The 26,731-nt window shown below is 43.3% G+C and overlaps 1 protein-coding gene across 1 annotated transcript in view; it reads left to right on the forward strand.

Annotated features, from left to right (window-relative positions):
- Positions 1-221: 221 nt before the first annotated feature.
- Positions 222-26,731, forward strand: part of LOC126106405 (hemolymph lipopolysaccharide-binding protein-like) — a 79,776-nt gene continuing 53,266 nt past the window's right edge. Inside the window, exons 1-3 of the mRNA XM_049912678.1 lie at positions 222-251; positions 22,455-22,579; positions 22,666-22,801. Of these exons, the coding sequence (XP_049768635.1) occupies positions 239-251; positions 22,455-22,579; positions 22,666-22,801 (274 nt within the window). The 5' untranslated portion in view covers positions 222-238. The remainder of the gene's footprint in view (positions 252-22,454; positions 22,580-22,665; positions 22,802-26,731) is intronic.

The following is a 26,731-nucleotide window of genomic DNA, read 5'->3' on the forward strand; positions in this document are numbered from 1 at the left end:
CTGTTTATCTGGCCAAAAGGTCTCTTTGTAACGGTGATATCTTGTTAGTGCAAAATAACAAGCTAGGCATCAGAAGCGTCGTTACTGCTAATTATGGAAGATCTGACAAATAAAAGTTGCTGAGTAGGAGAGATAAACTCACCTCGTGACGCACATAAGAACTCATGCCACGCACGTATATATATATCACACGTCCAGAAGCAAGGTCAGTCGCCCTGCCTGCCTCAACTTGCGCGCCATGGCTGCTGAAGGTACTAACATGTGTCACATAGTAGAAGGCTTCACTTAAAAGTAGCTAACTGCTTTTGAAATTTGCATTGAGAAGAGGTAGGTAGAGCAACTGCTGCTTAGTATTTTCACTGATTTTTCCGATCTAACGTGGGAAATAGAGACCCTTGAAGTCGAACTTGCAATTATTCAGCATTCAGACACACGCAGATGAAAATCTACGTCAAGATCGCCATTTTTCTTGACTGATTACCGGTTTGGGCTAATTTATTTATTTATCTACACGTCAGGTTCCGTAGGACCAAATTGAGGAGCAAATCTCCAAGGTCACGGAACGTGTCACTACGTGAGATTACAGCATAAAAGAAATAACAGATAAAAATAAATGTTTATGAACCCGAAAAAAGTCAATCCGTAAGTTTAAGTAAACGCAATCAACAATGCAATAAGAATCAGCTTAAGTTTTCAAGGAACTCCTCGACAGAATAGAAGGAGTGACCCATGAGGAAACTCTTCACTTCCGACTTGAAAGTGCGTGAATTACTGCTAAGATTTTTGAATTCGAGTGGTAGCTTATTGAAAATGGATGCAGCAGTATACTGCACACCTTTTTAGTCTAGAGTTAAGGAAGTACGATCCGAATGCAGGTTTGATTTCTGCCGAGTATTAACCGATTGAAAGCTGCTTATTCTTGGGAATAAGCTACTATTGTTAACAAGAAATGACAGTAAGGAATATATATATTGAGACGCCAATGTCAAAACACCCAGACCCCTGAACAGGGATCGACAAGAGGTACACGAACTTACACCACTTATTGCCCAAACAGCCCATTTCTGAGTCAAAAATATCCTTTTAGAATGGGAAGAGTTACCCCAAAAATGACATTGGTTTGAGTACAAAAGCCTTTTAGTGTTAAAATTTGTGCATCGTGGTCTGAAAGGCCATTCACACTTTTACTAACAGAATGCCCATCTAGTAATGAAGAATGAATAAAAATATTGTCTATGGCTCTGCTGCCGTTCCCCTGCACCCTAGTTGGAAAAAACACAGTCTGAATCAGATCATATCAATTTAGGAGATCTACCAACATCCTTTTTCTTGCACCATCATATACAAAATTAATATTGAAGTCACCACATACAAGCCGGCCGCCGTGACCGAGTGGTTCTAGGCGCTTCAGTCCGGAACCGCGCGACCGCTAAGGTCGCAGGTTCGAATCCTGCCTCGGGCATGGATGTGTGTGATGTCCTTAGGTTAGTTAGGTTTAAGTAGTTCTACGTTCTAGGGGACTGATGACCTCAGATGTCAAGTCCCATAGTGCTCAGAGCCATTTGAACCATTTTTTCACAACATACAACTAACTTCTGGTACTTCCTAGAAAAGGAATGAAGAACCCTCTGTAGCTTGAGCAGAAATATTCTGAAGTCGGAGTTAGGGGACCTATAAACAACAACAATTAGAGGTTTAGTTTCACTAAATTCATCTGCCCCTGCACAACATTCAAATATCTGCTCAGTGCAGTGTCGTGATACATCTATGGGCTCGAATGTTTTTTATGTACATAGCTACTCCTCCACCCCGCAAGGAACTTCTTGAGAAACAGCCAGCTAATCTGTATCCTGGTAAAGGAAACCTCTGAATTGTCAAATTATTTAAGTGGTGCTTTGATATACCAATAATTTCAGAGTCTACATCTATAAGCAGTTCACTAACTTTATCTCTAGTACCTCTTATATTTTGATGAAATATGCTAATTCCTTCTCTACTTGGAAATATTACATCCTCAGAAGGTGAACCCTTAGTTAGAGGGACTTCCTTTAAGCAGGTATACCTATCAGCTGACTTCAATCTAAAAACGGTGCAGCTCTAACACCATCTACTACAGGAATTTTTCCCTGAGTGACCCCACCACCACCACCACCCACTACACTGTCACCTATAAGATTAGCCAGCCTCCCCTTCCCAAACCTATTGAGGTGCAGGCCATGCCCCAGGGATCAGTGTTGGGGCCACTCCTGTTCCTTATTTATATAAATGATATGCCCTCTACTATTACGGCTAACTGTAAAATATTTCAGTTTACTGATGACACGAGGTCGGTAGTAAAGGAGGTTGTGTGCAACATTGGCTCGGTTTCAAATGGTGCAGTACATGACCTAAGTTCATGGCTTGTTGAAAATAAACTAACGCTAAATCAGAGTAACACTCAGTTTTTACAGTTTCTACCACACAATTCAGCAAAACCCGACGTTTTAATTTCAGAGAACGAGCATATGAATAGTGAAACTGAAAAAAGTTCAAATTTCTCGGTGTTCAGATAGATAGAAAACTGTCGTGGAAAGACCACCTTCAGTATCTTGTTCAATTATTATTATTTTTAATTTTCTTAAATTTTTACTGTTCGATCGGTATCTGAAGTAAGTGATCGTTCGACAGGAAAATTTGCCTACTTCGCTTTTTTTCGTTCGCTTATGTCGTATGGTACTATATTTTGGGGTAACTTTTCCCATTCTAAAAGAATATTTTTGGTTCAGAAACGGGCGGTTCCGGTAGCAAGCGGTGTAAGTTCACGAAACTCTTGTCGATCACTGTTCATGAGTCTGGATATTTTGACACTGGCCTCTCAATATACCTATATATATATATTCCTTACTGTCATCTCTTGTTAACAATATTAAATTATTCCCAAGAATAAGCAGGTTTCAATCAATCAATACTCGGCAGGAATCAAACCTGCATTGGGATCGGACTTCCTTAACTTTTTTGCAGAAAGGTGTGCAGTATACTGCTGCATCCATTTTCAATAAGTTACCGCTCGAATTCAAAAATTTTAGCAGCAATCCACGTGTTTTTAAATCGAGCCGGCCGGTGTGGCCGAGCGGTTCTGGGCGCTTCAGTCTGGAACCGTACGACCACTACGGTTGCAGGTTCGAATCCTGCTTCGGGCATGGATGTGTGTGATGATGTTCTTAGGTTAGTTAGGTTTAAGTAGTTCTAAGTTCTATGGGACTGATGACCTCAGATGTTAAGTCCCATAGTGCTCAGAGCCATTTGAACCATTTTTATATCGAAACTGAGAAGTTTCCTCATGGGTCACTCCTTCTATTCTGTCGAGGAGTTCCTTGGAAAATTAAGCTGTTTCTTATTGTATTTTTGATTGCCTTTACTTAAACTTCTGGCATGAATTTTTCGGGTTCATAAACATTTTCTTTTGATCTGTTATTACTCTTATGTTGCCATTTCATGTACCCACACGTTCCATGACCTTGGGGCTTTGGTCGTCAATTTGGTCCTACGGAGCTTGTCGTGTAAATAAAAATAAATTAATACATCCTTCTTGCACCCTCTACCAACAAATTTTTTACTGGCCGTTTCTTTCGTGGGTGAATTTTGTTTTATTTCTTCATGAATCTTCTAAAGAATCTTAGCCGGGTATTTGCTTTTGCTGCAGCTACGTGACTGGCCAGTAAAATTAAAGCACTGGGATCGACAGTAAACAACTAAATTTTTCTCTTCGTCTACGCATAGTGGGAAGAATGCAGGAGTAAAGTTGTAGGCGATCTGGAGGTGTACAGGGTACCGTATTCAGCAGGAGAATGTGCCGCGTCTGTCAGCAGCAGAGCCTCCAGTGTGGTTGGATTTGAGCCGAACTGAACTTGGATGAGAGATAAGGGAACTTCATTTCGTATGTGGTTTACAGAATTACAGTTTACAAGTACATATTTGAAACTGGTATACAGTTCACAGAGTTGCAGTTTACAAGTACACTATGTGATCAAAAATATCCGGACACCCCCAAAAACATACGTTTTTCATATTACGTGCATTGTGCTGCCACCTACTGTAAGGTACTCCACATCAGTGACGTCAGTAGTAGAGAGAGCAGAATGGGGCGCTCCGCGGACTTAGAACGTGGTCAGATGATTGGGTGTCACTAGTGTCATACGTCTGTACGCACACCTTAACATCACTGGGTTCACTGTTACCGATGTGATAGTGAAGTGGAAACGTCAAAGCACACGTACAGCACAAAAGCGTACAGGACGACCTAGTCTGTTCGACAGAGACCGCCGAAAGATGAAGAGGGTCGTAATGTGTAATGCTAGACGTGTATCCAGACCATCATACAGGCATTCCACACTGCATCAGGATCCACTGTAAGTACTATGACAGTTAGGCGGGAGGTGAGAAAACGTGTATTTCATGGTCGAACGGCTGCTCGTAAGCCACACAGCACGCTGGTAATTGCGAAACGACATCTCGATTGGTGTAGGAGCGTAAAGATTGAACGATTGAACAGTGGATAAACGAATCACGGTACACAATGTGGCCACCCGATGCAGGGTGTGGGTTTGGCGAAGGCCCAGTGAACGTCATGTGCCAGCGTGTGAAGTACGAACAGTAAAATTCGGAGACGGTGGTGCTACGGTGTGGTCGCGTTTTTCGTGGAGGGTGCTTGCACCCGTTGTTGTTTTGCGTGGAACTATCACAACAAAAGCGTACATTGATGTTTTAAACATCTTCTTGCTTCCCATTGTTGAAGAGCAATTCGGGAATGGCGATTGCACCTTTCAACACGATCGATCACCTGCTCACAATGCACGGTCTGTGGCGGAGTGGTTACACGACAATAACATGCCTGTAATGGACTGGCCTGCCCAGAGTCCTGGCCTGAAACCTATAGAACACCGTTGGGATATTTTGGAACGCCGACTTCGTGCCAGGCCTCACCGACCGACATCGATACCGCTCTTCAGTGCAGCATTCCGTGAAGAATTGGCTGCCATTCCCCAAGAAACCTTCCAGCACCTGATTGAACGTATGCCTGCGAGAGTGGAAGCTGTCCTCGAGGCTTAAAGCTGGACCAACACCATAATGAATTCCAGCATTACCGATGGCGGCGCTACAAACTTGTAAGTCATTTTCAGCCTGGTGTCCAGATACTTTTGATCACATAGTGTACATATTTGAAACTTGTACAATATAAGATAATATGCAATACACACACACACACACACACACACACATATATATATATATATATATATATATATATATATATATATATATATATATATATATGTTTTCGGAGTTCGACATTTCCCGTTACAAACGTCTACGACTTGCAAGGGAACATAGTCAGTACATAATATTTCAAAGTGGATTCCATGTACGGAAACGTACCGTTCCCGTGCTGCAACACTTTGAAAACACGTTGGTAACCCGACCAATTTTAGAAGTAATTGATTAGGCTTGAAGCAGTTCATTAGTTGTTTTACTGTTTAACTCACTAATAGCGAACGAAATTGTTCGTGTAGTCGCTGACAGTTACTCTTCAACCTTGTGAGCGTGGGGTTGATCTGCAATTCTGTTTTTCTGCGCAACGGATTAATCTGAGATGTACCCTTTACCCTGTGGCTCCTGCAAGATTTAATTTCCACCCCCACACTACTACAGAAGTCAGACAGACGCTCCTAAAGTTCTAAAGAGAAATGCCTGAAAAACTTTCAGCAATAAATATCTTCTGGAGTCGTCCGCTGTAAGGAAATGACACAAAAATTCACAAAATTTCTTACGTAACTAGTGGGATACTTGGGTACTGGACTAGTGCTAGTTAGTGTAAGAAAAACATGAAACTAACGAAAATATTTGAAACTTGGATGTAGGTTGCAGTAGTTACTGGGAGATAAAGAAGCTTGCACAGGATAGAGTAGCATGGAGAGCTGCATCAAACCAGTCTCAGGACAGAAAACCACAACAGCAACAACAACGAAAATTATAATTTATTTTGCAAAAATTCTGAGAAATCACAATGGCGCTTTTAGTTATGAACTGAACAATTTATATCCTGTTTTTTTTTTTTTTTTTTGGAATGTGAAGTTACCTCTCAAGGATAGGATTCGCTAATGTAATTTATACACCAAGTTTAAGATTGTTATTAACTTGGCAGAATGGCTGGCGATCCTACTCAACTTGAATAATTATCCTTTAGAATGTTGCTAGGTGTGGTCAAGGCTGTCGCGTGTGAAATGTAGTGAAGAGTACTGTTGTGGAGGAAATATGGGGCTCGCAATAGCTGTAGCGCACAATACCGTAAGCTGCGATGACTGCTGTCTGCGCCGCTTGCTGCTGACATATAAGATAACTCATGTTCTATCTGGATTGACCTTCGCCAATCAAACTCTCCCTACACCTTGATGAAGTCAAGGATTCCTATTCGCCCCTAGTCTCACTATTGGCGTGGTACACCGGTCAGATAACCAGTCCACCGCGATGCCACTCAAAAATTCGCTCGCTGGCGTTTAACTATAACTCTGTCCGTTCACACTGCACAATAAGTGTGTCGACCAACACAGTGAGCAATGCTTAATCACAAGGACTCAATATAGGGAGTCGCACTTCGATTCGCTCTCGACACAGGCGCTCTCCCAGTGAAGTACTGAGGAGAGACTTGTTCCTCTCTCCAAGAGCGACAACAGAACGGCGCCTCTCCACGCCAGATGTGAAGGGGTATATCTTTCGGTCTCTTCCATTACTCCTTCAGCTCACGGCGTCAGAAATATCTTCTGCCAATCATCATTGCTCTTCTAAAACGGGAGAATGACGTTTCCTTTAAGGCGACCAATCCGGGAATCTGTAGTATCGGCTCAAAAATGCGGGACTCAAAATCTGTGGTCATCAGTCCCCTAGAACTTAGAACTACTTAAACCTAACTAACCGAAGGATATCACACACATCCATGCCCGAGGCAGGCTTCGAACCTGCGACCATAGCGGTCACGCGGTTCTAGACTGACGCTCCTAGAACCGCACGGCCGCACCGGCCGGCTGTAGTATCGGCGTATGGCGTTTGCTGTCTCCCTGTGAAAATCTCTGAAACTGCGTGCTATGTGTAAAGAATGCGTAGGCTGGCCGCTCCCACACAATGTAGCGGAATTTGCTTTTAAGCCGAACACGGGGTCGTCCCTCCTCTCCCTCGGGAGAACGCTGTCCGCTCCACGGGCGGCCGCCGACCGACGTAGATGGGTTGGGACCGGCCTCCTGGCGTGCGGTTGCCTCTCTCGAACTAGAAGCTCCTGTGACCGTCGTGTCTGGAATGTATGTGTGTACGCCAGCCTCGAGTATTTCAACCACGGTGCGCACTTGCGATTTATTAGTTATTTGCATATCGTTTACATGAATTCATACAACATTGACATTATCTTATCGAGTTTGGGTTCGAATGAAGCGTCTTGACGTGCGGAATATAATTGTGAGGGCGGAACATGTAAGCAGTGAAGGTCAGGAGACCACGACGTCTTACAACCTTCCTGATGCCGTACGGACTTTTCCAATTCTGGTGTACGGCCTCTCCGTGGAGCAACGCGGTCACGCCTGCTGACGGTGAAGGTACCCTTTCTCGAAGTCGTTGCGTAAGTTTAGCGAAAACGGTATGAAATGGAATCGGATGTTGCGGAGAACGATCCGTTGCCGTGAGTTCCGCCGTTCGGAAGGATCACGTCTGTGTATTCTGCAAACTTGTACACAGCCGTGTTGCTCTAACACTTACAGGCACGTGAAGAAGGCTGGAACCAGGTCACAGAGGTAGGACAGACGCGAAATAACAACAGCCGATCTGACGTAACCACCACCCCCCCTCCCCCCACCATTACTACCGTGTTGCATGCCTACGTAGCAAACGTGTTTTCAAACGACTGTAGTACGTTCAAAATGTTATGCACTCACTCTCCTCCACTATCATAGACGTTTCTACATCTACAGCTACATCATACTCCGCAAGCCAACTAATGGTGCGAGGCGGAAGGTACTTTCGGTACCACTGTCTCATCCCTGTTCCACTCGCGAATAGTGTGTATGAAGAATGATTGTCGGTACGCGTCTGTATTGGCTCTAATTTGTCGAATTTTCTCCTGATAGTCAATACGCGAGATGAATGTCTGGGCAGGTAATATGTTGTCCCACTCCTCCTGAAAAGTGCTGTCCGGAAATTTCAATAGTAAATCTCTCCTTGATGTACAACGCCTCCCTTGTAACGTCTGCCAGTGGAGCTTCATTGGCGTCTCAGTGACGCTCCCTCGCCTGCTAAACGATCCCGTGACGAAACGCGCCGCTCTTCTTTGGATCTTTTGTATCTCCTCTCTCAGTCCCACCTGATAGGGATCCCAGATAGATGAACAATACTCAAGGATCGGACGAACAAGCGCCTTATAAGCCACTTCTTTTGTGGATGTGTTCCATTGCCTTAAGATTCTTCCGATGAATCTGAGTCTGGTGTCTGCTTTTCCCACTATCTGTTTTATATGATCATTCCACTTAAGGGCCGGCCGAAGTGGCCGCGCGGTTCTGGCGCTGCAGTCTGGAACCGCGAGACCGTTACGGTCGCAGGTTCGAATCCTGCCTCGGGCATGGATGTTTGTGATGTCCTTAGGTTAGTTAGGTTTAACTGGTTCTAAGTTCTAGGGGACTAATGACCTCAGCAGTTGAGTCCCATAGTGCTCAGAGCCATTTGAACCATTTTGAACCATTCCACTTAAGATCACTCTGCACAGTTACGCCTAGATATTTTACGGCAGACGCTGTCTCCAGCTGTTTGTCATCAGTAGTGTAGCTGCTTAGTAGCGGATTTCTTTTCTATGTATGCACAATATGTTACCTTTATTGATGTTCAGGGTCAACTGCCAGAGTCTGAACCATTCATCAATTCTCTGCGGGTCGTTGTGAAAATTCTTACTATCGTCTGGCGTTGTTACTTTGGTATAGACAACTGCATCATTTGCGGATAGCTTTAAAGAGCATCACTCTTCGGTGTGGTATTCGACGATTTATTTCCGTTATGATCCACGTGTTGAGTTCTGTCTACAAGAAAGTCTTGAATCCAACCTCACGTCTGCTCCGATACTGCGTAAGCTCTTTCTTTTTTCATTAAACGACAATGCGGGACGGTGTCAAATGCGTGACTGAAATGGAGGAAGACCGCATCAAGCCAGCCTCGTCGTCCACTGCGCTGTGGCTCTCATGGAGGAACAGAGCGAGCCGAGTTTCGCAAGATCTCTGTTTGCGCAACCCGTGTTGACTTGTACAGAGGAGACGTTCATTTTCCAAGAACGTCATCATTCTTGAGCATAAAACATGTTCCATTGTTCTACAACAGTCTGACATCCAAGATATAGATCTATAATTGTGTGGATGTGTCTTACTGCCTTTCTTAAAAACGGGAATGACCTGCTCTTTTTCCAGTCGTTAGGTACCTTTCCTTGCTCAAACGAACTACGATAAACTACTGCTAGAAGGGGAGCAATCTTTATAGAATCTTATAGGTATCTCATATGGTCCTGAAGCCTTTCCACTAATATGCGATTGTAGCTGCTTTTCAGTTCCGTGATCGGTTATCTAAATATCTGCCATGTTCGTACGACGATTGAAAGGAGGGACAGTGTTACGATCCTTTACTTACGGTGAAACAACTTCGGAAGACCGAATTCAGTATTTCGGCCTTCTCTCTTTTATCTTCCGTTTCGGTGCCGGTGTGGTCGCTGAGAGAATCAATAGATGATTTTGACCCACTTACTGGTTTTGCGGTAATTTGCAAACAATATGCACTAGGGTTGGAACTATAGAAGTGGCAACTATTTATATACAGCTCGTACAAACTAGATACGTGTTTCAAAGTTTTACCGACCTTCAAAGTAGTCACCAGCACCTTGTATAACCCGTTGCCAGCGATGTGTAAGTCGTGGGATACTCTTAGCAGTGCCAGTTGTGTTGGCAGTTCGAGCGGCACGGTCTATTGCCCGACAAATTTGTAGCTGTTTTGAAACGAATGCCGTGAAGTGTTTCCTTCAGTTTAGAAATCGAGTTGAACTTTTGAGGGCTTAAGTCGAGGGACTGCAGTAGGTGGTATAGCACTTAGCAGCCCCATCGGTTAAACAAATCAGTAACAGCTTGCACTGTACGTGCTTGAGCACTGCCTTGCAAAATGATGGTCAGGTCCTGCAGAAAATCTCGTCACTTCTGTCTCTCAGCTGGTCGTAGGTTGCGTACCCAAAACGAATAGCCGTGGCGATCATGCGGGACATGGAGTACAGCCACTCTGCACGCAGCGCCTCGACATTCGCACGGCGGTCGTGGGCCGTGGGTCGTGGGTCGTGGACGGCCAGCCCGCGGCGCGGTGAGCGCCCGTCTGTCAGGGCTGTGGAACCCCGGCAGGGGCTGCTGGGCGTTTCTCCTCCTTTCACGATGCTTAACGCCATCTTCTCAAGACAACCAGTACCAGTACTTCTGAGTGGCAATTGTACTGTGTAATCTTTCATTAAATGCCGAAGTTACATGGCGTTACTAGTACCGCTTTTATGTGGTTGCGCTTAAATGCTAATCATCTGCCTGTCGAAGCACGCCAGTTCAGCGGAAAGCCTTCGCGTCGTCCCAATTTTAGTGGCGAGGATCGTAGTTTTATGCTGTCGTTCCTCTTCTTGTCGCTTCAGACGATTAGTCCTAGGTGTTTTCCGGTAGGTACGATTTCCAGTCACCATCTCCAAAGTTTGACTTAAGGAGTAGGACGTCAAACGGGCTGAATTAGAGTAGGAGAGGCATCACAGGACATTTTAATTTCCACTGTATAATTCTACAAATAAATTCATACAACTTTGCCAGCATGACCAGGAGGGATTCAGGATTCACACTCATAGCAGTGCAAGTTCAAAATCCTAACAAAATATTTTTTTTTACCTGTGAAATTCCATTATTTTTTCACTTACCATTGGCTGCATTTGTTGCTAAAGGTACACTTATCTTCATAAGTAAGAGAGATTCTTCAACGAATATTACACAGCATACAAACCATATATACAGATGTATGAAAACTGAGAATTTTGCAAGTGCATTAAAAACTGTGGTAAAAATTGAGATAATTAAATATAAAATTTGAGATTTTTCTAAACATGAAGTTTAAAATGTAACAGCTTATTCATTTTTTCATAAATTAAATAAATTCTGGAGTTTCATGCACCCGTAAGTATGGTTTGTTTGCTGTGCAGAATTCATCGAAGAATCTCTCTTACTTATGAAACCAGACTTACCTACTACAGATCTAGAGGCTTAAACATGAACGCGAAACATTCGGATTTTACTTATGAAGAAAAGTGTACCTATAGCAACAAATACAGCCAAATACAGCCGCGGTCACCGCCTGTTTACTCGGCTAGGGCGATGTGGTTTCATAACACACAGAGTTCGCACGGACAGACCTCTGTGTATTATGAGCATGTATCGCCACGGTCAAACAGACGGCGGTGACCGCGGCTCCTAAACCGCTAGTTTGCATTTGCCTTCAACGTCCGTTCCTCGCAACGCGTTGTTCAGCGCCGCGCATGTTCCAAGAATACAGTGAAATGGATGACCCAAGTGTGTCTATACAAGTGCAATCAGAAGAAGAAACATCAGAGGTAGAGGAGTTGAATGAGCAATCGAGAGGTGAAATCACTAGCGCCATCAAATACGGCGAAAACTTGCTTCGTGATTTAAATCTTCTAACAAATACACCGCCCACCACGATCTCGGCTAATTCAGTTGCAACTGGCAATGAGATATGTGTCGCAATACAAGACCTGTTGGATCATCGACGGCGATGAATTAGTAAACAGCAACGAAGAAGGCTTAGGTGCACGAATATGAGGCGGGAAGCTTCACTTTCGTGTGGATGTTCTCTTCCTTGCGGACGAATTGACACAGTATAAAGCTATTTACTTTGCAGTATACGGCAGTAGAGGGAGATGGCGATTTCCTCGCAGACGAATTCGCGCACGAACCAGCAGATTATGTGCCTCTGCCCTGCAATGAACGAGCAGTCGCTCTTGCAGTCGCTCATCCGAAATGGAGTCTAAAGAGTTTGTAGTCAAACGGTGTCTCTCAATTAAAACATCAACCAGTGCTATATCGATGGAAAGGGGATGTGAAACGAGGTGGAACTCTTCGCGATAACTCGAACACTATCGATCGTGAGACGTATGAACGGTCCGTCGAAGCGAGGCAGAATTTGGAACAGGTAAATCGTATCATAATATACGTCAAATAGACTGTAAGAAAGAGACTGTCTTGTGAAAATAATATAATTTCTTCCGCGAGCAGGTGACAACCATAACTTAAGAGCAATGGGCGAGGAACGGTGCTGTTCCACTTCTAACAGATACCTTTAGTTTTACCGAGCGAGGTGGCGCAGTGGTTAGCACACTGGACTCGCATTCGGGAGGACGACGGTTCAATCCCGTCTCCGGCCATCCTGATTTAGGTTTTCCGTGATTTCCCTAAATCGCTTCAGGCAAATGCCGGGATGGTTCCTTTGAAAGGGCACGGCCGATTTCCTTCCCCATCCTTCCCTCACCCGAGCTTGCGCTCCGTCTCTAATGACCTCGTTGTCGACGGGACGTTAAACACTAATATCCTCCTCCTCCTTTAGTTTTGTGGCCAGCTCGGCTTGGGTCGAACGATTTAAACAAAAGCATAAAATCAGGCAAAGGAAGGTTACGAATATTTTAAACATAACTGCACAACAGCAACGATTTTCACGTAATAAAATTATAAAAGCCGACTAGTTGCAATGGATAAAGAAATTCTTTATCTGGGTTTGGACAAATAAAAATTTGTCTTCTTCAGAAAGTAACCTAAGGACAATGAACATCAATAGCTTACATTAGAAAAGTATGAAACTTATAAGCCGAGAGTAAATTTTAAGAAAAATTAGAGAACTCTTGCATTACAGAAGTATGATACTGGTACTTACAATTTTACATTAGTAAGGACTATTCTACCATCGCCGTTTTAACAATTGTCAGCATAGATCCATGTGTCAAAAATAAAATATAGCTCTAGAATTAGGGTTTGTCACGTTAATATAAAATAGCTCATGCATCTTGCAGAGCTCACAACCGACTGAGTGTAATCGGCGAGCCTAGTTACCCTGGAAACAGGGCAGGTGGCGCTCGTGCCGAGAAACATGTGCCAGTTGGCTCACAAAGGCAACGTGTAAGTTATCAGTATTAATAACGTCCTTAGGTAGAGTAACAATAAAAAAGGAAGGAAATTAACACTCCCGTTATAACAGTATGGGAGCATTGGTACAAATAATGTAGTTATACATGAAAAAAGGCAGGTGGCACTTACTCCAAGAAACTTACGCCCAGTGGCATATACAGCCAGAATACAAAAATTACATTACTATATTAGTGAAGCCCCCAAACGGTATACATGTCAAACTTTAAAATTGACAATAATGGCTCTTGTGAAGAAAGAATTACGAACACTGGTACACGATCCTGTTAATACATAGTCATAGGAAAAACAAAATTTTAGAGACAGGCAAAATCACATTAGGACCGATGTAGTAGCAAACATACATCGTGACTAAACCACCATTACATAAGTGGTAGTCAGCTTAAACCACTGAAGGTGAATCATAGCTTCGTGAGGAAACAAACCGCTAAGGCTACCAGCATTAATGTTGTACCGTAAACAGTACAGTTTGAAAGCCTTCGAAAAATTGTCTACAAGCAAGGTTCAACTGGTCGTTCAGTATATTACCGTCCTTGAGCTCAAGATGTTTGAAAATTTGTAACTCTTCCCACAGATCTAATCTACGCCCTTTGTCTCCTCTGTGCAGGATAACAGTGTCTTCTAAATGTTTTGGCGTATGACTGGCTATCGGGAGGTGTTCAGCTCCTGTATATTACGAAGTTCATCAATTCCAAGGAATGTGAAGCGACGGAAGAAGTATTAGTAGCTGCCGTAGAATTCCGCACACAAACGAAACTACTTATTGGTAATTTTAACCTCGCTACGTAATCAACACCGATCAAACGGGGTGTCAATATCAATCAACGTACAATAGATCCCTCTCAGAGAATCGTGCGAGAACCGTTCTCGTCTAGAGAAAAGATTTAAACAAGGTAGGTCATTCGTACTCCGTCATGATTACTCTAACTGCGTCAGTAGAAGTGTTCCCGTACGTTTTTTTTTATGTATGCAGGAACCGTAGGGAAAATTTGGCTCTAATTTTCGGAAAAGAGTGGTTGAAGTAACCCTCAAATTTAAAACCATAATTGTGTTCTGCACGAAATCAGGGAAGTTTAAGAAACTGGTGTACGAAGACTTTTTAAAATCTGTGATTCTTCCAGACGTTGTACGGGAAAAATCTCTGTGTATCATTGATGCGTGGGGAGGGCAGACTGATCTGACCGTATTCGATCAATCTTAGTGGGTGAGAGGAAAGCGTGCACCGGCGCCGTAAAAGTTATCCCACCAAAGTGCACTCCACTTTGCCAGCCTTGTGACGTGTATTTTTACCGACAGGTTAAAATTTTGAAGAGGAAAATAAAGAATGGTCCCGATTCGTTGAAGTCCAACAGAGTAATCGCGTCCAGGGACGATTCCATAAAACTACACTCATAAATTTTGCACCAATTCAGGGCACCTGCTATTTCGAATGTGATCAAATATGCACGGTTATCATGAAAGTTAACGGATGAAAGAGAAACCTTTTTGAATGTAAATGAACATTGTTTTCCAATATCGCTCTTGTAAACTCGGTGCGCCTGCAAGACAGTAGCATTCAGGAAATGTGCTTGCTGCTGTATAACATTGCTTTTTCGACAAATATCATCCGGATTTTTGTGGTGGCATAGCAAGCTATGCAGGCGATAGAGAGTAAGATTTTCTAATAATGACGCGAAAATTAAATTACTACAGCAAAATTGAATATTTCTTAATAATTTCACAGAATATACACTGTTTGTTGATATTCTATAAAATAAAATGGAAAATGGCGGACTATTCTGATAAAAAAACTAAAACACTGAATGAATCCGAACACGGCACCTCCTGCGTGGTAGCTGCAGACCGTAACTGCTGCGCCTCGCTCAGTTGGTTGGAACGTGGCTAACGTCACGCGGATTAGAGCGCGCAGTGAAATTCAAAATCATTTTTCTCGAAAGGCCAGGCCAGTGGGTAAAAAAGCGGATAGCCTCACACTCGTGGCATGTCCCTCTAAAACATATCCGAGACCCATCAAAATCCCTTATTTACACTTCCGATGGTCCCCTTGTTAGATTATCGATCAAAAATTCTAATCGGGTTTTCGTCATAATTCCCCGGATAAATGGGGACCCGTTTACTACAGACCACGCATCAGTATAACTGACGTGCGCCGTTTTTAGAGCTCCAGACATTTAGTATACCAAAAAACGCCTTTATTTCGTTTTGGTCGGTATCTTCAATATACCATTGCGTCGATGAGAATTTTGCCCTTCAATCAGCAAGTTTTTGGTTTTGGTACGTAACTATTAGTGAAACCATGTCATTAGTAAACAACAGTTTAAACAATTTCAGGGCAGACGTTTCGGTTTTGCCCCCCCCCCCCAACCCCCCCTCCCTCAACCCCCCCCCCCCCCACCTCACCCCCCGTCCTTGCACCAGTTTCTTGTACCACCAGATTCTTTGCTTGGACTCTAGACGCTTTTTTATGGAAGGGGTGTGTGTTCCAACAATACTGTCGTATAAAATTTCCCTTATTTGCCGATCAGCTTCATCTGATTAATCCACCTCAAATGTCGTCACATCGAATTCGCCATCCTCCTTGTCGTCTGCGATATGACCATCTTCATGTTCACCAACATTTCCCACTGAGTCACTATACGTTTCCAGCCTCTTCACGCTCAGACGCTCTTATTATTTCCTCTGGAGTTCTTAATATTTAGTCATTTTCTATGTCTGTAAAAGTATTTCGTAAACAAAAAATAACGTAAATAACAGGGCGGGGTATTTTTTTACGCTGACGGATAAATTTCACAATTCACCGGTTAAAGGATGAGGGAAAATGAAGCGTGAGAGATTACAGCCTCCTCAACGTGAACAACAATACTGAATGCAAAGATAAACAATAACTCCCGTCCGAGAAGCCATTAGTGCCATCGTAGGATAAAAAGTTATATGGAATGGGGTAATTTTTTCCACACCTTGTTATTTTGCGGTTAAGAACTACGTGCAGTTGTTCAGTAGAGGAAATGTAGCGAAGATGAAGAAGTGCTTTTAGCTCTTAAGGTATACATTTTAGATGCCATGTTTACTGGAAATCTTTTCCTTGTTTTGGGCCAAACGACCACCTCTGAAAGCTGGCTAGCCTACAGTCATATTAACAGTACCGGTACATCTATTCCACTGTGAGCGAAAATATTTTGTCTTCCAGAATGAGATTTTCACTCTGCAGCGGAGTGTGCGCTGATATGAAACTTCCTGGCAGATTAAAACTGTGTGACCGACCGAGACTCGAACTCGGGACCTTTGCCTTTCGCGGGCAAGTGCTCTACCAACTGAGCTACCGAAGCACGATTCACGCCCGGAGAACTAGCACTCCTGAAAGAAAGGATATAGCGGAGACATGGCTTAGCCACAGCCTGGGGGATGTTTCCAGAATGAGATTTTCACTCTCCAGCGGAGTGTGCGCTGATATGAAACTTCCTCGCAGATTAAAACTGTGTGCCCGACCGAGACTCGAACTCGGGACCTTTGCCTTTCGCGGGCAAGTGCTCTACCAACTGAGCTACCGAAGCACGACTCAAGCCCGGTTCTGCAAGGTTCGCAGGAGAGCTTCTGTAAAGTTTGGAAGGTAGGAGACGAGATACTGGCAGAAGTAAAGCTGTGAGTACCGGGCGTGAGTCGTGCTTCGGTAGCTCAGTTGGTAGAGCACTTGCCCGCGAAAGGCAAAGGTCCCGAGTTCGAGTCTCGGTCGGGCACACAGTTTTAATCTGCCAGGAAGTTTCATATTTTGTCTTGTTTTGGTCCGTAGTACCACCTGTGAAATTTGCATACCCTACAGTCTTAGCAACAACACTGCCGGTACGTGTATCACACCGTCAGACATATCAGAACAAATTTGGCTCAGTAACTTTCGACTCCGTCGTTTCAGGACCAGGGTGTCTTACCTCAGACTCACACACTTACCCTCCTACTTCATCCCATAAACTATGCAACATCATCGCAGAATCACCTGAAGCGAGGTGCCACATCATTCCAGCGGAGTACAGTCTGTCACGTGTTGTGATTGTAGGAGTTCTCAGTCTCGTTGTAGAAAACGCGGTTTAAGCGTAGCTGCAACGTCGACATCACTTTCGAAATGTGTCTCCTCTGTTCTTCTTCCAGTTCCAGGAGGAGGAAGACTGCACTAAGTGCGGGGTACGACGATTAAGGAGGATTTTGAGAAACTTCGTGGCCTGGGCATAAATGAAAAGCAAGATTGCCTAGAGCACCACGAGCTGGCGCATTGACGTGCAGGGATCCCACAACTGTTGCGAAAATTCCTCCTCTACTGAACTTGATCTGGAGCTTGGTCAGATAATTACGGTAATACTATACGGTAATGCATTGCCATGATACTAAAATGTAGACTTTCACGGCCGGAAATATCATGTCCATTATAATTATCCGGGCTGTTATGCCGTGGTCGGTTGACGAATTCCGTGGTGATTCCCAACGATTCGTCTCCGACTGCGGGAGACGTCTTCAAGGGGGTCCGTAGCTCGATGGAAGGTCCAACACACACACTGGCTCGCTACTGACAGTAGCGGACCCCCTTGAAGATGTCTCCCGCAGTCGGAGACGAATCGTTGGGAATCACCACGGAATTCATCAACCGACCACGGCGTAACAGCCCGGATAATTATAATGGACATGAAATGCATTGCCATGTCTTGCGTAGGCTGTACGGTGTGATTGGCTCCAGTACAAACACAAAGTCAAACAGCATAAGAATCCTGGGAGAACACTGCGTCTTTCGCTTCTCTGATGAATAGGAGCCTGTATGGTTCCATTATTTGCTCATGTCTTTTATTTCTCAGTGGTAATAGTGATCCTGACATTCACCCATTGTGATCAGACCGTTAGAAACGTTTCTTCCGTCTGCTTGTACTTTCTGAACATTTGCGCAGTATAGTCGTATGGTGCTCCCTGTGAATGAGCACTAATGAACGAAGGATGCAGCAGGCTGATATTTTTATGTCATACACGAGTACATCGTGCAGGTCATGTTAAGTAATTCTTCAAATAACACCACAGCTTCAGCCCTTTTGACCCTTCTTGGTTCCTCTGTGAGAGACGGTACGCAGCTCCTTGATGCGTTCTCTAAATCTGTATGAGCTCATAGGAACAAAGTTTCGCATTTCCTTGCAGTCACGTTTACTGCCTCATTGCCTCGATACACAGGCACTTTCCCTGATCTCTCCAGCCGCTGGAGTTGACGAATCACTGAAGACGCTACCACGATACTTAGCGCAACAGTCATCGTCTTTCTCTTCGCTGCAGTAAGATTCTGAGCGTCGAGAATTTAAAAAAAAGTGTATAGTACGAATTTGCTAGACACCCCTCATAGATACGTGAGTGACAGGATGGTTTCGGATAGGTGGTGTTCCTTTTGCTACTTCCGTACTGAAGTATGGGCTCCTTAGGACTCGTTCCCTGACTTTGGATCACAGGTAAGGAAGAGAAAGGCCAACTAAATATCGTGTTCACGTACACATAAAATATACTGTTTACGTTTCCCAATATAAAACAATTGCATTACCGTTGCAAATACGAGGAAATACGACTGTATCACTGGTTTACTATAATCTTGTGAGACGAACTCTTGGTATCTAACACAAATACTTGACAAATATTTCATTAACATTTGTTATTGTTGTGTATATAATACACCATTGTATTCTGTTGAGCTCGTAAGGATGTTTTTGTATCCCGCCAGGAAGGTGGCGCGTGGATCTGCTCCTGCAAACTGAAGGGTAGGCCGAATGAAGAAAGCCAGTAGGAGCAGCAGGGGACAAGCACTTCGGTACTGCGACTAAAATATTAGATGTTTACTATAGGCAAAAACAAGCTAATAAATGGTTACATAACTTTGCGTACATCCCGTCGTGAGTAGTACAAGGTCTCAGTGGCAAGTTCAAGCGATATTCCAGGCCGTCTGCTCTCGATGAATCTGCAGTGGTGGTCGTACATCTCAGCAGCGCCTGCTAGAGGACGCTGTCGTCGGTGTCTCGTAGTAGCTATCGATACCACAGATGTTAAACAGAAGAAGGAATAAGTATCTGCTCAATACGGCAGCTTCCGGTGTATTTGTCATTTTACGTGAATTGAAATGATTTGACACTCACTTAGCATGCACCAGTTACTGTCAGAAGTGCAGACTTTGATTACAGATGATCATTACATTTAGTAAACTGTTAGCGCAACTGTTGACTTTACAACGCCGTTAATTAACATGTATGTTCTTAAGTGTTAATATACTTAATCAAGAAACATTTGTAAACGCTACTACCGAAATAGCACTTCGATTGAATTGCTGAAAATCAAAATTTTACCCGAGTTGAACACCTTGTAGATTAATACCGTTTTCCACGGCGATAAAGATGAAAGAAACTTTTGCTTGCTGCTAAATGTGGTAGTTTCTCGCTGGTTACCTTTTTTCCGATGACACTGCATGCAACTGAAAATTTCTCACGCACCTATAGCCAGCATAATTGTGGCGCCTGCTCCACGTGAACTAATTTCCTCCTGCTAGCAGGCTACTCCCAAATAGTGGTCAGCTATTGCCAATAAAAGGCATTCGCTATCGAATAGATAGGTATTGCTCCACTCGCAAGTCCCGAACTTCTACCAACTGCATAGATATTTACTGCGTGAAAAGTCCGTTTCCGTCACAGCGCAACATGAGCCTCACAGCTCCACTATGAAGAAAGTATATATACTGAAGCGAAAAAAAAAATTGTATTGGCAGGCGTATTCAAATACAGAGACGTCTAAACAGACAGAATACGGCGCTGCGGTCGATAACGCATGTGTAGGACAACAAGTGTCTGGCGCAGCTGTTAGGTCGGCTACTGCTGCTACAACGGCAGGTTATCAAGACTTAAGTGAATTTGAAAGTGGTGCTATTATAGACGGTACACGAGCGCTGGGACACAGCATCTCCGAAGTAGCGATGAAGTGTGGATTTTTCCGTTGACCATTTCACGAGTTTATCTTGAATACCAGGAATCCGGTGAAACATGAAATCTCCGACATCGCTGCGGTCATAAAAGATTCTGCAAGAACGGGACCAACGACGACTGTAGAGAAACGTTGAACGTGACAGCATTTCAACCCTCACCCAGATTGCTGCAATGCTGAGCCATCAGCAAGTGTCAGCATGCGAACCATTCAATAAAACTTCATCGATATTGCCTATCGGGGACAAAGGCCCATTCGTGTACCCTTGAGAACTACACGGCACAGTGCTTTACGTCTCACCTGAGCCCGTCAACACCGACATTGGACTGTTGATGACTGGAAACATGCTGTCTGGTCCGACGAGTCTCGTTTCAAATCGTATCGAGCAGATGGACGTGTACAGGTAGGGAGACAACCTCACGAATCCATGGACCCTGCTGGTGGAGGCTCTGTAACAGTATGGGGGGGGGGGGGTGCAGTTGGAGTGATATGGGACCACTGATACGTCTAGATACGACTCTGACATGTGACAGGTACGTAAGCATCCTGTTCGATCACCTGCGTCCTTTCAGGCCTATTGAGCATTCCGACGGATTTGGGCAGTTCCAGCAGGACAATGCGACACCCTACACGTCCGGAATTGCTTCAGAGTGGCTCTAGGCACATTCTTCTGATCTTAAACACTTCCGCTGGCCACCAAACTCCCCAGACATGGATAATATTGAGCATATGTGGGATGACTTGCAACGTGCTATTCAGAAGATGTCTCCACCCCTTCATACTCTTTCAGATTTATGGACAGCCCTGCGCGATTCATGGTGTCAGTTCGCCGGCCGCGGTGGTCTCGCGGTTAAGGCGCTCAGTCCGGAACCGCGCGACTGCTACGGTCGCAGGTTCGAATCCTGCCTCGGGCATGGATGTGTGTGATGTCCTTAGGTTAGTTAGGTTTAAGTAGTTCTAAGTTCTAGGAGACTGATGACCACAGATGTTAAGTCTCATAGTGCTCAGAGCCATTTGAACCATTTTGAACCATGGTGTCAGTTCCCTTCAGCACTACTTCAGACATTAGTCGAGCCCATGCCACGTCGTGTTGCGGCACTTCTGCGTGGTCGCTGGCGCCTTCTACATCTACATCCCATACTCCGCAAGCCACCTGACGGTGTGTGGCGGAGGATACCTTGAGTACCTCTATCGGTTCTCCCTTCTATTCCAGTCTCGTATTGTTCTTGGAAAGAAGGATTGTCGGTATGCCTCTGTGTGGACTCTAATCTCTCTGATTTTATCCTCATGGTCTCTTCGCGAGATATACGTAGGAGGGACTGCTTGACTCCTCGGTGACGGTATGTTCTCGAAACTTCAACCGAGCTACTGAGCGTCTCTCCTGCAGAGTCTTCCACTGGAGTTTATCTGTAATCTCCGTAACGCTTTCGCGATTACTAAATGATCCTGTAACGAAGAGCGCTGCTCTCCGTTGGATCTTCTCTATCTCTTCTATCAACCCTATCTGGTACGGATCCCACACTGCTGAGCAGTATTCAAGCAGCGGGCTAACAAGCGTACTGTAACCTATTTCCTTTGTTTTCGGATTGCATTTCCTTAGGATTCTTCCAATGAATCTCAGTCTGGCATCTGCTTTACCGACGATCAACTTTATATGATCATTCCATTTTAAATCACTCCTAATGCGTAGTCCCAGATAATTTATGCAATTAACTGCTTCCAGTTGCTGACCTGCTATTTTGTACCTAATTATAAGGAATCTATCTTTCTATGTATTCGCAGCACATTACACTTGTCTACATTGAGATTCAATTGCCATTCCCTGCACCATGCGTCAATTCGCTGCAGATCCTCCTGCATTTCAGTACAATTTTCCATTGTTACAACCTCTCGATGTACCACAGCATCATCCGCAAAAAGCCTCAGTGAACTTCCGATGTCATCCACAAGGTCATTTATGTATATTGCGAATAGCAGCGGTCCTACGACACTCCCCTGCGGCACACCTGAAATCACTCTTACTTCGGAAGACTTTTCTCCATTGAGAATGACATGCTGCGTTCTGTTATCTAGGAAATATCTTACACGATTTTAGGCAGCTGCATCAGTTTCTTTGGTTCTTCAGTGTATTATGAGCATGGAATGTGGATGTTTTATGGCTAATTGTGAATTTTTGAAAGTATTCGCCTGATTGCTTTGCAGGTCTTCCGCTGGGCACGAAACTGCTGGCGTCTGTCCTGACGTTATGCGTTCTGTCGTCCGCGGACCGGTCAGTGCACTTCCGAAGTGCGGTCAGCCGCAACGCAACGGGCCACTGGACTGTCAGCGTAAGTACAGCCGGGCGAGCGGCTCCCGACTGCATAGGCCCCGGAGCCGGCCGACCGTGTGCCTGAAGCGTGCCCTCTGTTTCCAGACAGCAGTACTGCATGACGGACAGAGGCGGCCAGAAGATAACGAACAGACGATAGTGTGGGGGACGTACGACTTGTCGTTTACGAGTCTGTTACGCAACAATCAGCAATCGCTGGTGACGACTATTTTAGTAACAGGTATTTAAAACTTTGAACATAGCTGCTGAGGTTCAGTGACCGTGTCAGTGACTCGAAAAGATGCAGTACTTACGAGTCACATATTGAAAAAGATCTAAGCCGGAAAGGCGACTTCATGAACACTTCTGAGATGGCGAGCCGCTAAGGGCTGCTCGTACTGCGAACAAGGGTTGCAACAAGACTCATCTTTTCGAGTCAGTACAAACTTTAATTTTATTAATGTACTATATACCTAATGTTTTAGTACAGTTAGTCTAATTCTGAAGACGACGCTCATAATGGCGTCGAAACCAGGTCAATTTCGACTTAATATTTGTGACCGAGGGCTTATTTGTTATAATAGAACAGGTATTTAATGCCTTGTCTTTGTTGTCTTTCAACAAATGCCTTGTCTTTATGTTTTGAACGGGTAACAGAATAACATGAGAAGAGGTAAGCTGCACCATGGCACTGGGCTGTAGTCGATGCTCCACTCTATTTTTATCCATGTAGTGACTGTAAACATGTTATGTGATGTAGAGAGGATAGTTCGGTGACAACTTACTTATATTAATTGTTTTCACGAGCTGTATTGAGCTCATCTATCGCAAGGACAAATTATTGGATTGTTTCATCACAGACATCACTTGCTGGAGAAAACAGACTGCAGCGTCAGTCTCGCAACTTCTACAGTATTAATTACTTTTGAATACATTATGGGAGAGGAAGTGATCAAAGTTTACAAATATTTACTATTAAAAACAGTAAGCCGAAAACCGGTTAGCAATAAAAATGATATTGTAGAACAAAAGCAAACTGGTGCTTTTCATTTATTATTAAAAACAGTCTTGATCACGATTTATTTATCAAGGTGACCCGTTACGACCACTACTGTACTCATCTTCAGACCATTGAGTAGCAACCTCATTCTGTTGATTCTCCAACAGAAAGAGGTTCCTACTCAATGGTCTGAAGATGACCACAGTAGTGGTCGAAATCGATCACCTTGACAAATAAATCGTGATCAAGACTGTTTTTAATAGTAAATATTTCTACAGTATTGCTGCAGCGAAACTTCCAGTGAATTGTTACATCGCAGCACTGCGTGGATATCCCCTGGGAGCCAGAATGTAGCAGTCTATTTTGAAGAAAAAAGGAAGACACGAAATAGTGAGCATGGTTTTATCATTTTGAGAGGAACTGCAATGTACTTGAGCGAACTTGCTGAAATTCCTTCGATATTTCTTTCAAAGAAGACAATCAAGTGCACATCACGGTTGATTTCAAGTTATCCGTAGCCACAAACAGGACTACCAGCTCCATTTCAGGACATGATATGTTGTGGTTCAATCAATGTAATGACGTACTGTGGCATGTACTTTGCAGAAGATTTCGTAGCTGTGAATCTTCCATTTTCCGAAACTTATAGCATCGACTTGTAATGTTAGCTTTGGAGATTTTTTTACGAGATTTTAATTTTCGTATGCCGTGTAGCGCATTGATACTCGCATAAGCTAGTTACATGTACCTAAGACTACAACTGCATTAACTCTGAATAAGGAATTTATGATTTTAGGACAGCTATACTTTGAAAGAGGCGATTTTCAATAACGGTATTACTGAATTTAGACTCATAAAATTTTGAATCATGACACAGAGCTCCTTGGAGTATTTCTAAGGCAACTGTGTATTTCCCAAGCGTTTAATGGAAGCTAAAAAGATCCTTTTTCCTGATTACTTTTCACATGCAGTTCATTTTTACTTTCGTCATTAATTCAATGATCTTGAGAGGTCCGTTAAACGGCAGGGCTTGAATTCAGTGCTGGTATGAGAGACAGTACTTTCGAGTTTTCCTCCTTAGAAGACATAGATCTGCTATTTGCTAAAGTATATGGACGTCTGTCCTGAAGGGGGCTCGTTTGAGAGAGTTTTCTGTCTATTCACTCAAAATCATTAAAGTTCTTTTCTTGACTTTGATGGAGCCAGAAAGCACAATTTCTGAAAGAAACTGTTAATCCTGCTCTTTTTCGTATACCTTGCAAGAACGTGAAAGTCATACTAACAATGACTATGGTAAAATTTAATAGCCATGGGGGACTGGAATTCGATAGCAGGAAAAGTAAGAAAAGAAAATGTAGTAGGTGAATATGGACTGTGTGTAAGGAATGAAAGAGGAAGCCGCCTGGTAGAATTTTGCACATAGCATAACATAATTATAGCTAACGGTTTAAGAATCATGAAAGAAGTTTGTATACCTGCAGTTTAATAAGGAACCGCTTGAAAATACTGACACAAATTCTTTACAGATGAATGCAAAAACTGGTAGAAGACGACATCAGGGAAGACCTGTTTGGGTTCCGTAGAAATGTTGGAACACGTGAGGCAATACTGTCTCTACGATTTATCTTAGAAGATAGATTAGGGAAAGGTAAACTTACGTTTCTAGCACTTCTAGACTTAGAGAAAACTTTTGACAACGTTTGCTGGTATATTCTCTTTCAAATTCCGAAGGCGGCAGGGGTAAAAACAGGGCGTGAAAGACTACCTACAATTTTTACAGAATCCAGGTGGTAGTTAACATAATTTTGCCTCACCCACGCCCTCAAATTCTACTCGCAGTAACCAGCCATTCACTATGCAGGACATCATGTATCTATTAGAGTCATTTATGACTTGCTGCTTTACTAATCAGAATATTCCTAAAATAATTTTGGAGCAAACTCGAGTTGTTTTTAGATAGTTTTGCTTACTTTTCCAATAGTGTCTACTGATATAATACTACTTACTGTCTTTATCACTATCCGAGATTGGTTGTTGCTTGCTTCACAGAACATATTTGACACCACAGCAATTTGTATGTCAGTGTCCAGAAAGACATATGTGTTACTTATGTAAGACTTTACTGGTATGATTGTCCATGTTAAGTCATTTGTGTATTTGTTCTAATTATATTTCAACAAAATATCCTTTACTACAGTAATGTCGGTCCAAGACATCTTACCTACTTTAAAACTATCACATTCTTCTAACATTTTTTTCTTTCTCCTAGCAGGCATCTTTCTAGCCTGTTTGTGCTGAATAAGGTCACCATCATCTTTCTTTCATTTATGCACATCGTATTTCCTAAATGTTTGTATTTCATGAAATTCTTTGATTCACTCGTCTATTCCTTTGGGCATAGTTGTTTCTTTAGTGGTCGATACAGGATCATTATCATTGCCAATCATTTCTATATTGCACACACTATCATACGCTTCTGTTTTATCTCATAAACATATCAAGAAGGGTTTCCACCAGAACCATATCAGGATTGTGCCAATCACGTTCACGAATTAATTAGTTTTTTGAACTGAGTCTGTTTTTATTTCTTGAGAAAGGCATAGTGACTCTGCAGCGGGCCCTATTTCTTCGTCGCGCTCGAATCCAGTTGCGTTTGTTAGAACCCTAATCTGATCACTACATCTTTTATTCGTTCACACTTTTCTCTCTTACACCATATTCTCAGAAACTCTCAGACATCCGTAAAAGATTCCTGTAATCGTCACCAACATTTCTGGACTTCAGAATTGTTTGTCTGCTACAGACACTTGTAACGACACTGTGATCCTCCCTTTGCGACTCTGACCAGTCCTCCACAGCTACACAATTTCATTTTTTGTTCTACGATTTGTCATATCCCAATCTGTTACAGATTTATTCTTTATCCTACTGTGCAATCAGCTCTTTTCTTTCTATTGTATTTTTTATTCCCATCTTATCCTCGTATAAATTTTCCTTTTGGAAACTATATTGACAAGAGCACTTTTTTGTTCTTGCTGCTCTTCTAATGTACGTTAGTTTACAGGAGTCCATTTCATTCCACACTCGACAGCTCCACAACCTGCATAGCACTTGTTTTTCCGTATTAATCATCGCTCTCAGTTACTGTAACTACTGTGGTTCTCTCTCGTG

This window comes from Schistocerca cancellata, chromosome 10, assembly GCF_023864275.1.
Source record: "Schistocerca cancellata isolate TAMUIC-IGC-003103 chromosome 10, iqSchCanc2.1, whole genome shotgun sequence".
Classification (NCBI taxonomy): Eukaryota; Metazoa; Arthropoda; class Insecta; order Orthoptera; family Acrididae; genus Schistocerca; species Schistocerca cancellata.